Here is a 14,326-nt window from a genome sequence, read left to right as displayed (position 1 = left end):
AATTAAAGGGAATAAAAACTACGAACTATGGAACGCAGTCCTAAAAAGATGCGTTTTTAAGTGCTTCTTAAAAATAGATAATGATGAGCTTGTGCGGAGGAAGAGTGGCAAGGAGTTCCATAATTTAGGGCCTGCCACACTAAAAGCTCTTTCACCGAAAGAGCGAAGTCTGGTTGATGGAACAGACAGTAGATGGGCATCAGCAGACCGGAGTGAGCGTGCAGGACAGTATGGAGTGAGCAGGGCAGAAAGATAACTGGGAGCAAGACCGTACAGAGATTCATAAACCAGGAGTAGAATTTTGTATTGTACTCGGTAATGGACAGGGAGCCAGTGGAGATTTTGCAGTGTGGGGGTTATGTGTTCCCAGGGTTTAGTATGAGTGAGAAGCCTTGCTGCTGAGTTTTGAACATACTGAAGTTTTTTTAAGCTTCTGGAAGGAAGCCCAACCAGCACCGAGTTGCAATAATCCAGACGAGACGTAATAAATGCATGAATAAGGGTTTCAGCAACAGGGTCAGTGAGAGAAGGACGCAACCTAGCAATGTTATTTAGATGGAAGAAAGCTATTTTTGTGATGTTATTGATGTGAGCATCCAGGGAGAGTGTGGAGTCTAAAATAACACCAAGGTTGCGAACCTGGTTCACTGAAGATGTGATAAAACCTGGGATAAATAGCGTGGGGTGGCCGATTTTCTTCAGAGTGGCAGGCAAAGCAATAAGAATGGCTTCAGATTTACTATGGTTTAGCTTAAGGAAATTTCTGGTCATCCAGCTATTGATATCAGTCAGACAACTGACCAGGGATTCAGGAGGCAGAGAATCAGAGGGCTTAGTGCAGATATAAATCTGAGTATCATCTGCATAGCAGTGAAACTGCAGGCCATGCTGTCGAATGATGTCACCTAGTGGAAGTATGTAAATTATAAAAAGAAGGGGGCCAAGAACTGAGCCCTGGGGGACACCAGAAGAGAGAGAAAGGACATCAGACCTAAAACCACCTATCGAAGCAAACTGTTGCCTACCGGTGAGATAGGATCGAAGCCAAGCTATTGCCATATCAGTTATACCAGTCCAGTTCTCTAACCTATGCAGCAGAGTGTCATGGCAGACTGTGTCGAAAGCAGCAGTAAGATCAAGGAGAATGAGGATGTTGACTAGACCAGAGTCGGCTGCCAGAAGTAGGTCGTTCATGACCTTTATCAGTGCCGTTTCTGTGCTATGACTTTTCCTAAAGCCTGACTGAAATTGCTCAAAAAGACTATTGGAAGTAAGGTGTTCTTTAAGTTGAGAAGAGACTACGCGTTCAATAATCTTACTAAGGAAAGGGAGATTGGATATGGGCCGGTAGTTGTTAAGATCATCTGGGGTGAGACCAGGCTTCTTTAGGACTGGAGTTATAGCAGCCAGTTTTAAGCTGGGAGGCACAACACCAGAGCTGAGGGAAGAATTTATAATGTTCGTGATTAGTGGACAAAGTGATGCACAAACATGCTTTTAACATGGGTGTAGGGAAGGGATCAAGAATGCAAGTGGTGGGTTTGGAGCCCTTAATAATTCTACTAACTGTATTTTCATTTATGGGGTGGAATGTGGACAAGCAGTTAGTAGCTGGAGGACCGGTTAATTTGAGAGCAGTAGAGCAAGTAGTAGCCTCAAGCTCAGAGTAAATGTTGTCAATCTTCGTTTGGAAGAATGCCAGGAACTCAGAACAGAGGGTCGAAGAAGGGGTTAATGGAAAACTACTAGCAGGCTGCAGTAGTTTATTTATAGTGGCAAAAAGAGCTCTTGGGTTCCCCTGACATTTGATAATGGTAGAAGCTCGAAAGTCAGCCTTTGCCTTAGTTACAGCATTCTTATACTGCAGGATGTGATCTTTGTAGGCAACTGCATGGACTGTCAGGTTAGTTTTCTGACTAAGTCGCTCCAGCTGACAACCTCTTGCCTTCATGGACCTAAGCTCTTGTGTAAACCAGGGGGCAGAGTGGCGGAATGACACAACCCGTGTTTGTAGTGGGGCATGCTGGTTAAGTGTGGCTGACAGGATATTGTTATAGTGTTGAACCAAGCCTTCAGGAGAAGTTAAGGTCAGGGGGAATAAAAACTGGTCAAGGGTATTTGCAAGGTCAGTTGGACTGACTGTTCTAGTATTCCTGAAAGTAATAGTACGGGGGTTGTGAGTTCTTGTACAATGAAAGGCTAGGGACAGTTCAAAGTGGACAGCACTGTGGTCAGAAATATGATAGTCAGTAACATGTACATTGGAGGGAGTTACACAGGGAGTGGTAAAAAGAAGGTCAAGGATATGACCCTTATTATGAGTGGGAGTGGCTACATGTTGGGTGAGATTATAACAATGCAGGAGGTCAAGAAAATCCTTGGCATGTACACACTTATTGGAGTCCACATGAATATTGAAATCACCTAGCACTATTATTGAGGGAAACAGAGGAGAAAGTGAAGCAAGCAAATCGGACATTTCAGACATAAAAGCAGAAACAGAGTTAGATTTAGGTGGACGATAGACCAGCAAAACCAATAGTGGTAAATAACCTGCTATTTTCAGAGCAAGGCATTCAAATGAGTTTGTGGGATGGACAGACACTACTTTAACCCTGTATAAAGAGCGGTAAAGTACTGCTAGTCCACCTCCTCGACCAGAAGTGCAAGGCTTATCAATATATTGATAACCCGATGGTGTAGCATCATTGAGAGCTATAAATTCACTTGGTTGCTGCCAAGTTTCAGTTAACAACAGAAAGTCAATTTTCTTGTCCAGAATGACCTCAGATATATAAGCTGATTTATTGTTGAGAGAGCGCACATTAAGTAATGAAAATGTAGTGCTTAGTGGGAGGTCATTCATAGGCGGGCAGATCAAGGCTTTAGGGAGTTGAAGCAGCAGTGAATGATTGACAGAGCGCTGGGATCTTGGGCGACGACGGTACTGACTCCACATACTGGGAATGGATCCAGCTTCCCCAGAATGAAACTTTAGTGAAGGTGCTGAGCTCGAGCCGCGATGTAAATATCGTCGACGGCGAGCGATCCCCAAAGCTAGACATGTATTATAAACTGCAGGGGGAAGCCTGCAGTTTCTGTAGTTTAGTCGGAGGAGTTCAGCGGCAGTGAATGAAACTGGCATGTTTAAGGATACGAGCACGTCACCGTGCGCAGAATCGGAAGCACGGAGTTGAGCAATAAGCAGCAGGACACAAACTGCACAAACAGTGGTGAAAAGCTGCCTAGTAATGCTCATCCCTGACACAACACTGAGCACAGCCAAGTTATAGATACACCACGTTAGCCTACCGATCACAACCATGTTATGTCATGATAAAGCAGTTAGATCTACTTACCAAGACATATGAAGGAACGTAACACTACAACATACAAGAAAGGGGAAACTTACTCGATGAAGTAGGTTCGCACCAAGCAGGATAATGAGCAGTGAAAGCTTGTGTTAGACCAGTATCAGTGAACAGTGAACAGGAAGAGCAACACAGCAGGCAGGCATGTACAGGAGAGATCGTGATAGTCCATGGAGGGAAAAAGTTCCGATGTTAGTGATAGTCCATGGAAGGAAAAAGTTCCGATGTGTGAGATGTACTGCCACAGATCCAAGGCCACACAAACAATGCCGGTGAAACTGGTGATCCGCTAGCTGAGATGTACTGTCGCTAATCCAAGGTAAGAAATATTGCAGAAGTTGATCCCAAAAAGAAGCTCAGCGTTACGCGAGAGAGAGAAATAAAACAGCTAAACTACTAAATTATAACTATACTGCTGTACTATAAGTATAACTAAAAAGCAAACTAAAAAGCAAACAGTCAGGCAGACACCGGAGCAAAGCGGCAACCAACCGTGCACAGCGTACTTGCAACCGGAATGGATCTACCAGACCATCCAGTGAAAACAGCCACTGGGATAAATACTGTATTTATCCATTGCTTATACATGTTTACCATTAACATTATTGTTCGTTATTGTTTAAATAGTACTAGCTGGTCTTGACTGCCAATTGTTATCTACTCACAGTTTGAGTGCTTCATATATTTATAGAATTATTATTATTAATCTTGTTCCTTGTTTTTCTTTATATTTTCCTTTTTCTTTTAGTGCTTACCAGTGAGGGCATAGTTTTTATTACAGATTTCTCACCCTCTAAGCCCCCCGGCAGCAGTGGTAAGAAGGTTTACATTGCCAGCCCACACTCGAGCCCTGCCCACAGCAAACCTGCTGCTATACAGCCTACTGGTGCAAAGAAGGCTCTCAACAAGGTCAAAGTGCTCATCACTAATGAGAAACCCACGTGAGTAATGACCCAAATGTCAGACTCACCCTACCACAGTCTGGAAGGAACTACTGCATAATTGTCTTTTATTAAAATACATTGTAGATTTGGTTAACCCTTCGAATTAGTGTGAATCCAGTTTCCAGTGACACTCCAGTTATGTTTTAAATAGGTCAGTGACTTAAAAATAGCGGTAATTCTGTAAGTTTGTGATTTAAACTAAGCTAGCCTTTGAGTTATACTTTTTAAATAACTTATTTTCCTGCTTTAATATTCATATTAAATTCAATTAGTTAAGAAACTCTACATATTATATTCATTTACCCAAAAAGGTGCTGTAAAAATTGCTTACTTTACTCTATAAAATCTACCAAAGTAGTTAGCTTTAAGCTAAACATTTAGAATTAGACAAAGCTAGCATCGAGCTGCAGCTTCTTACTAGATGAATGTCAGCCCAGTTATCTACATCTGTCAGTGACTAATTTTTGGAATGAGGAAATTTACATGAACATTTTCCATTAGTGGTACGTACATCATTGCACATTGGGGTGCAAAATCCTGAACCTCTTGTACCAGGCTGCACACACTAACACACCTTACCAACTACCACAATACAAAACCTCTTGTACACAGTGTGCTAAATTAGTTAGCTATCAATGTTGTGGTCACTAATTTGAGCATGTCCCAACTACCACACTACAAAACCTCTAGTATACAGTGTGCTACATCAGTTAACCATCAGTGTCGTGGTTACTGTTTTGAGCTTATTGTGAAATACAACCCCAAATCAGCACACAGTGTCAATTTTTTTCTAAAAATGTTGATTCATCTGACCACAATACATGTTTCCACTGTGTGATGGTCCATCCTAGATACCTCCAAGCCCAGAGAAGTCGACGCCGCTTTTAGACATGGTTAACATAAGGCTTCTTTTTTGCACAGTAAAGTTTTAAGTGACATTTGTGCATGTAACTCTGTATTGTAGTGCTTGACAAAGGTTTGCCAAAGTAACCCTCTGTCCATGGTGGTTCTTGATGCAGTGCTGTATGAGGGATGGAAGATCACAAGTGTTCAGCTTAAGCTTGCGCCCTTGGCCTTTATGCACTGAAATTCCTCCCGTTTCCTTGAATCGTTTAATGATATTATGCACTGTAGAGGGAGAAATATGCAAATGTCTTGAAATGTGCTGACAGCACCACTCTGATTTGAACCTTGAATCCCAGTTGTATTGGCCTAGGGCAATTAAGTGCTGCTCTACCCGAGCGCCTCTCACTGATGATCGATTATACAAAATGTTTAGGTGTAAAAAGAAACCTCATACACTGTGTTTGTAGTGTACTATATTAATCTTTGAGTTTGTATGAGGTTAAAGAGCCAAGGTCACACTAACAGTTGAGTGATCAACTATCTATTTACTACTGTTTGGAGTAAATTGTTTCATTTACATAGCTACAGCATTTCACTGACTACAACAAAACAAGTGTGTGTGTTTGTTTGTTTGTAGGGCCGAAGCAGTGACTCTGAATGACTGCCTCCAGCTGTCCTACATGCCCTCAAAGAGAAGTCACATGCTGCTCCTCTATCCCAGAGAAATCCTCATCCTAGACTTGGAGCTCAGCCAGACAGTGGGGGTGGTAGCCATCGAGCGCTCTGGTGTGCCCTTCATACAGGTTTGCCTTGTGATTACATCAATTTTGGGCACTGGTGTAGGCTAATATTTTCATGATAAAGTTTACTCACACACCCATATATTTATGTAGGAACGCTCTTGGAGTGTCAGTGATGGGTAAGAGATATAAAGTACATGTCAGAAAGGCCATTTGCATGACTGATTATGCAGCTGCAAGGACACACCATGAATGCAGGCACAACTATGGGAATTTAGAGCTGGCCAAATACAAACACATACATCTCTATTTCTATCTCTCTTGCTTATCCCATTTCATCAATGGGCAAGTTGATAAGATAATCTTTAGCAAGAAATTAGGAGGCTATGCCACAAAGTCCAGTGACATTATACAATTTTGAACATCTCAGCATTTCCTTATCAGTGAATTTAAACGTTAGATTTTTCTTTTATGTAAATCAATTTCTTTGTAGTCAATCCAAATAACTGCGGTTACCATGAGCTATTAGGAATTCTGAGGACGTGTTTGTGTCGACTAAACAATAATAAACTTGTATTGAGCTGAATTAATGGCTGAAAAGCCATTAAAACACATATACATTAAATACATTAAACATTTTTAAACAGATTTTTACATCACAAATGTGCTTGTACACATGGCCAAAGGTTTGCTGATACTCAACATTTAGGCATCTAATTCCAAAATCTAGAGCATTAGTATGAGTTGGTTCCACCATCCGCTGATATTACAGCCTCTTATACAGTGATCAAAAGGATTGAAAGCTTGTATTCTATTTAGTACTTTGTGTAATCTTTCTTTAATAGCGGCTCAGAAGATAATAGCTCAGTCTTCTCCTATGATGGGGCGGCATGGTGGCTAAGTAGGTATCACTGTCGCCTCACAGCAAAAAGGTCCTGAGTTTGATCCCCAGGTCGGGCGGTCTGGGTCCTTTCTGTGTGGAGTTTGCATGTTCTCCCCGTGTCTGCGTGGGTTTTCCGGGTTCCTCCCACAGTCCAAAGACGTGCAAGTGAGATGAATTGGAGATACTAAATTGTCCATGACTGTGTTTGATATAAACTTGAACTGGTGAATCTTGTGTAATGAGTAACTACCATTCCTGTCATGAACGTAACCAAATGTAACCAATATGGACATATAATATGCAGATTCTTAACATCTCAAGTTGCTTTAAATTTCATTGTTGACCTAATATTGACAGTTACCCTCTCGTGCCGCTTATACCACCTCAGAGCTGACTGAGAGCTAAGACAATCACACATCTTAGACTGCAGCACCCCACAATGTTCATGTTTAACAGTTTAGCTTGGTTTATTGTAGCCATTTCTTGATTTGTGCAGCACATCATTCTCTGGTTTGAAAATTGGGCCTCTTTATCACCATATATTTATATACTAGTGAAATCATTTAAGGTTTCCCAATCGCTAAGAAGAACTTTAAACCACTAAATATGAATAGGAATATATGAATGTAGGAATATGATTGTTACATTAAATATAAGAAATAAGAACTTGTAGTGGTGCCAACATATGTGCCACCTTTTTACTTTAATAAAAGTAGTAGTTTATAGTTTATAGTAGTTTATATTTTGAATATTAGATTAAAAGAATACCTTCATATGCAGATTTTTTTTATTGTACCTGGACAATTCTCCGTCATTGTACCTACCATGTATTATAGTATATTGATATATATGTTTTATTTAATAGTGTTGCATTGGCGCAACACGAAGCATCAGAATGCAAAATGGGCCAATATGTATTGTAAAGATGTGATATATGTTAGGTGCGTTAGATCAATTTTATTAGTTATGTCTTCCAATTTAATTCTGATGTTCAAATGGGAGAGGTGAAAATCAATTGTAACTCTCACCAGCATGACAGATGATCAATCAACTGCTATGTGAGCACATGATTATATCTATAACATGATTGTATGAGTGTATATGTATGTGTGTCAGTCTGGTGCTGTTTTTAACGTCCTTTCTCATCTCACTTCCTCTAACTAAACGTTAAGCCTATTTTATAGATAGCTGTGTCGATTTAAGCACTTGTAGTACTCAGATTGAACAAAGGCATCTCAAAATTGGACTTTGTCTCATGTCTGAGCTTTCCCTGTACATGAAGTTCCTCCTCTCCTGATCTATGTCTTTAAAAGGGAGAGCTGTGTAGTGACTTTAGACAAACCATCATGCTATTGTAATATTTAAAGGCACTTGGACTTGAGAGTACTTCAGACAACCCTCGTTGCTTAACACATTCCAATGCTACATCAAGAAATGTAACCTGAAGCTTTCTGTGACAAGAGTACTATCCAAAACTACCAGACTTTTATCAGTGAAAGGCACCAAAGCCAACATCTATCATGGTAAAACCACAGCAGGGGTGACTTGCATGTTTGTGAAGTACTCATTGATGTGTAGATGTATATTGGTAACGTCTTTTCTCAGGAAGTCAATGGTTATTTCAGTACAATGATACTAGATCTTATTTAGCATGCTTTACAACTGTTAAGTTTTAGAGACACAGAGTGCATGTGCTCAGTTGACCTTACTGCAGTCCAGATCTGTCTCCTATTAAAATGTATAGTGCCTCATAAAGAGAAGAATCATACAATGGCGACTACAGAGAGTTAAGCAGCTAAAGTTGTGTATCGAGCAAGAATGTAGAGAAATTCCACTTGCAAAACTGCAACAATAAGTCCTCATTTCCCAAACCATTAAAAGTGTTGTTAATAGGAAACAATAACACAAAAACGGGATTTGCAAATCATTGCTTTCTGCTTTTATTTACATTTTTTTTCTTTTGTCCCAGCTTTTTTTTTTAACTCAGTTGGTTATGTTATAAGCTGTGTGTTTGCATTTGTCCAAATTATATAAGATAACCTTAATGAAAGCTGTTTCTGGTTGACAAAGGTAATTAAGAATAGATACTAATAAATAAAAGGTGCAACCATAATAAAAATGACACCATGGCAAAAATGTTTTTCTATTACTGTGTATAATGAATCTTTTATCTCTTTTCTTATTTTTTTTATCATTATTTAGCAGTTTGATTGAATTAGAAAACTTTGTACTTTTCCTTTTTACAGGTGATTCCATGTGCACAGAGGGATGCTTTGTACTGCCTTCATGAAAACGGCTGCATCACTCTGCGTGTGTGTCGCTCTACTGCACCCACAGCAGAGGAACCAGGCAAGCATTTACTTCTCACTCCTTCAGCCATTCATTCATCTCAGAGCTGTGTGAGTCCACAAGATTAATCAAACTGTCAGGCCACACTAATACACCCAAGCGGCAAAACATTCAATAAGAAAAGCAGTACTGAGTTGGGTTTTTATGTTTTATAATAAACAAAAACTTCCCTAGTGATGTGCTATACACTGATCAGCCATAACATTAAAACCACCTCCTTGTTTCTACACTCACTGTCCATTTTATCAGCTCCACTTACCATATAGAATCACTTTGTAGTTCTACAATTACTGACTGTAGTCCATCTGTCTCTCTACATACTTTTTAAGCCCCCTTTCATGCTGTTCTTCAATGGTCAGGACTCTCCCAGGACCATTACAGAGTAGGTGACACTGCAGTGACACTGACATGGTGGTGGTGTGTTAGTGTGTGTTGTGCTGGTATGAGTGTATAAGACACAGACATGCTGATGGAGTTTTTAAACACCTCACTGTCACTGCTGGACTGAGAATAGTCCGCCAACCTAAAATATCCAGCCAACAGTGCCTTGTGGGGCAGCGTCCTGTGACCACTGATGAAGGTCTAGAAGATGACCAACTCAAACAGCAGCAATAGATGAGCGATTGTCTCTGACTTTACATCTACAAGCTGGACCAACTAGGTAGGAGTGTCTAATAGAGTGGACAGTGAGTGGACATGGTATTTAAAAACTCCAGCAGCGCTGCTGTGTCTGATCCACTCATACCAGCACAACACACACTAACACACCACCACCATGTCATTGTCACTGCAGTGCTGAGAATGATCCACCACCTAAATAATACCTGCTCTGTGGTGGGCCTGTGGGGGTCCTGACCATTGAAGAACAGGGTGAAAGCAGGCTAAAACGGTATGTAGAGAAACAGATGGAGTACAGTCAGTAATTGTAGAACTACAGAGTGCTTCTATATGGTAAGTGGAGCTGATAAAATGGACAGTGTAGAAACCAGGAACTGGTTTTAATGTTATGGCTAATCGGTGTAGTAGAAATAGGGGCTTGATATAGTATGCAAATGTAACAGATTATTAAAGATACCTAAAATGAATTAGAAATATATGCATTAGAATATAATACATTACTTATAGCGTGTATTAATATTTACCGATTAACAGCTGTTTGTTTTTAACAGCTTTACCAATGTACTTCAGTGTATTTATCATTTTAGAACTGGTTTGGTTTTTGTTTGGGTCATTTTAATCAGGGCTCAGTAGGCTTAAGCTTGAGCTGTGAGTTTACAAAGCCTGCAGTCCAGTCGAGCACGGTGCTTGATTAACACGTGTTTGTTCTCTACTTTAAATTATCTTCTCATTGCTAGAGCTGGTTGATCATTTATGAATCTGCTCTGGTACTTTAAATTTCAGTTTAAAAAGTTGGTTGCACTGTTGTCTGGGGTCCGAGATGACCCGTAGCTGTCTGGTGGAGTTGGTACATGGATTTGACTCATTGAACTTGTTCACTGGCTTTTGACATGAATTAGCTGGTTGCAAAATACAAAAGATAGAAAGCAAACACAAACAGCACAGTAATATGACTTGGAAATAATGTATAGCAACTAGTAACATGATGCTGTTTATTTTAAATGTAAGTCTGTGATAAGTCATGATTTTTGCCAACATAATGGAGTTTATACTGTTTGATTGCTGGGCGTATCTGAGTGTGCTTTGAATGTGCACATTTTAACAGAATTTAACAAAAGCTTAAAAAGAGTACATATTACTGTAACACCCACATCTGCCATGTATTTTCCCCTGAGCTACACTTTAAAGCATTGCCTGCACCTCATTAAATTGCTGACTACACCTGGGGTAATGATCTCATCATTGAATCAACATGAATCAACATTCTGGTTCTGTAACTGTCATGACCATCAGTCTCAACTTTTGTCTGTGGGTGGAGTAATAGTTTTTGGTTGTTTTGCTGGTACTAGTTGTCTTGAGTTTCCCTGTCCGGTTCCTGTGGTGGGCGTTATTTTGTTTACTCTTAGTCATTCAGTGTTCTCAGTGTTTCCTGCCGATCCTGTGCAGTGTTTCTGCTCAAGTAATGTGCTCCCCTGTCTATTTGTAAGCCACATTGCTCTTAGTCTCCTGGTCCATTCTCCAATATCTAATTAGCTGTTTGTTATTAAGTTAAGGCTGAATTTAAATCACTGATGTTCCCTTTAAATAACTAGACATTGGTGCAATCTGCAGATTTTTTAAATTGCATTTTAGTGAATTTGTATCACTTCATACCTAAATGTAAAACTCTCTCTGCAGCAGCATCAGCAGCATCAGAAGCAGAGCAGACCGTGCAGGAGCTGGCATATGATCTGCGCTCTCAATGTGACGCCATCCGTGTAACTAAAACAGTGCGGCCGTACCGTGTAGTGATCTGCCCTGTTAATGAGAATAGAGCAGCTCTGTTGGTGAGTGACGGACGCATCATGCTGTGGGAGCTCAAAGCTCAGGCTGGCAAGGCACCAACAAATCTCAGGTACACTTTCAAAACATGGAAATGAGTGTGATTACACAGCAACACAGTATGTTATTATACAATCCTTATTTCCAGAAGAGTTGGGACAGTTTGTAAAATGCAATATAAACAACAATCTGTGATTTGTTAATTTAATCAAACCTTTATTTAACTTTTTATGTTTTGGCTGAACAAACAAGGTTTTAATCTGATCCCGCATACTCCAAAAAGTTAAGAAAATAAGTAAACAAATGAATTAAAACCTAACAGAATATTCTTTTCATTTGTAAGAGACATTCCTTAATGAGCAGGTTAACTGGAAACAGGTGATTGTATCATGACTGAATATAAAAGGAGGGCTTGGAAACCACTGTTAAGTGTGTGACCTATATGAGCCGTCAGACAGCACTGCATGAGAAACTGTTTCTGTAATAAGTATAGCGATATGGACTTAAGAGTACACAGTCCCCTAAATGAGCACAGTCCACCAAAATCTACGTCTCCAAAATCTTCTAAGATAGTCCAGTGTAAAAGTGTGCTATAGTCAAATTAGTCAAATATAGTCAAAAACAGAAGTTATGTTTTCAAAAGGTGCAAAATCTAACAGCTGTAACTGTGTAGGGCTGCATTAGTATCTATGGCATGTGTGACTTGCATATGTGTGAAGATACAAGTAATGTAGAGATGTATATAGGGATTTTACAGAGACATGCTGCCCTCAAGGGGACATAGGGCGGCACGGTGGCTAAGTGAGTAGCACTGTCTCCTCACAGCAAGAAGGTCCTGGGTTTGATCCCCAGGTGGGGCAGTCCTGGTCCTTTCTGTGTGGAGTTTTCATGTTCTTCCTGTGTCTGCGTGGGTTTACTCCGGGTGCTCCGGTTTCCTCCCACAGTCCAAAGACATGCAAGTGAGGTGAATTGGAGATACAAAATTGTCCATGACTGTGTTCGATATAACCTTGTGAACTGATAAACCTTGTGTAAAGAGTAACTACCGTTCTTGTCATGAATGTAACCAAAGTGTAAAACATGACGTTAAAATCCCAATAAACAAACAAACAAACAAGGTGACTTTTATGGGAAGTCCATGGTTATTTCAGCAAGACAATGCCAAGCCTCGTTCTGCGTGCACTACAACTGTGTTGCTTTGTGGACACAGAGTATGCATGTTTGACTGACCTGCCTGCAGTCTGGATTTGTCTTATATTGCAAATGTTCATGAAGAAGAAAAATCAGACGACTGCCACCATGGATTGTTCCATGTTCAAATTCCACTCGAAAAACAGTTCGTTTTATTAGTTCTCAACCAATCGAACACAGTGGTGAACATTCCTCTGTCTACCTTTTTATCTCTTGCATTTTACAAATGGAATTGGAGTCTTTACACTTTCACTAAGGCAGTCACTTAATTTTAGACCAGACAGTTTACAAACACTAAATAAGAATTTATTGTACTTTTATCGGTTGCTGGAATTACGAAAATTTGTATAACTACACTTGGCTACTTATACGTCTTAGTGTTCCAATTAAAAATGTGTAGATCAGCCGCTCAGGTGGCGCAGCGGTAAAAACACACGCTGGAACCAGAGCTGGGATCTCGAATATATCATATCGAATCTCAGCTCTGCCTGCCGTCTAAAGCTGAGCGGCCACATGAACAACGATTGGACTGTTGTTCAGATATTGGCGGTACTAAGCCGGATGGGGTCTCTCTCCCATGACTGGTGCAATTACGACCTCTGCTGGCTAACTGATGGCGCCTGCACAGAGATGAGAAAAGAGTGCCCTCAGGGTGTGTCTCTCCGCACACAATGCTGAGCGGCACTGCACTCGTCAAAGTGTAGGTGATAAGATGCATACGGCATGCTGCCAACGTGTCAGAGGGGGCGTGGGTTAGCTTCGTTCTCCTCAATCAGAGCGGCATTGGTGGAGAGGAAGCATGACGCAATTGGATGTGATTAAAGGGAGAAAAAGGGGATAAATTATTGTATATATACAGTGTATCACAAAAGTGAGTACACTCCTCACATTTCTGCAAATATTTCATTATATCTTTTCATGGGACAACACTATAGACATGAAACTTGGATATAACTTAGAGTAGTCAGTGTACAGCTTGTATAGCAGTGTAGATTTACTGTCTTCTGAAAATAACTCAACACACAGCCATTCATGTCTAAATGGCTGGCAACATAAGTGAGTACACCCCACAGTGAACATGTCCAAATTGTGCCCAAAGTGTCAATATTTTGTGTGACCACCATTATTATCCAGCACTGCCTTAACCCTCCTGGGCATGGAATTCACCAGAGCTGCACAGGTTGCTACTGGAATCCTCTTCCACTCCTCCATGATGACATCACGGAGCTGGTGGATGTTAGACACCTTGAACTCCTCCACCTTCCACTTGAGGATGCGCCACAGGTGCTCAATTGGGTTTAGTCCATCACCTTTACCTTCAGCTTCCTCAGCAAGGCAGTTGTCATCTTGGAGGTTGTGTTTGGGGTCGTTATCCTGTTGGAAAACTGCCATGAGGCCCAGTTTTCGAAGGGAGGGGATCATGCTCTGTCTCAGAATGTCACAGTACATGTTGGAATTCATGTTTCCCTCAATGAACTGCAGCTCCTCAGTGCCAGCAACACTCATGCAGCCCAAGACCATGATGCTACCACCACCATGCTTGACTGTAGGCAAGATACAGTT

The 14,326-nt window shown here is 40.7% G+C and overlaps 1 protein-coding gene across 1 annotated transcript in view; it reads left to right on the top strand.

Annotated features, from left to right (window-relative positions):
* wdr11 (WD repeat domain 11) overlaps positions 1-14,326 on the top strand; it is a 158,162-nt gene that overhangs the window by 38,040 nt on the left and 105,796 nt on the right. The window contains exons 5-8 of the mRNA XM_062994980.1: positions 4,120-4,312; positions 5,799-5,964; positions 9,031-9,133; positions 11,438-11,645. Of these exons, the coding sequence (XP_062851050.1) occupies positions 4,120-4,312; positions 5,799-5,964; positions 9,031-9,133; positions 11,438-11,645 (670 nt within the window). The remainder of the gene's footprint in view (positions 1-4,119; positions 4,313-5,798; positions 5,965-9,030; positions 9,134-11,437; positions 11,646-14,326) is intronic.

Source organism: Trichomycterus rosablanca, chromosome 5, assembly GCF_030014385.1.
Source record: "Trichomycterus rosablanca isolate fTriRos1 chromosome 5, fTriRos1.hap1, whole genome shotgun sequence".
In the NCBI taxonomy this organism is placed as follows: Eukaryota; Metazoa; Chordata; class Actinopteri; order Siluriformes; family Trichomycteridae; genus Trichomycterus; species Trichomycterus rosablanca.
The sequence above is the reverse complement of the archived record's forward strand: the minus strand, read 5'-3'. Positions and strand labels throughout refer to the sequence as shown.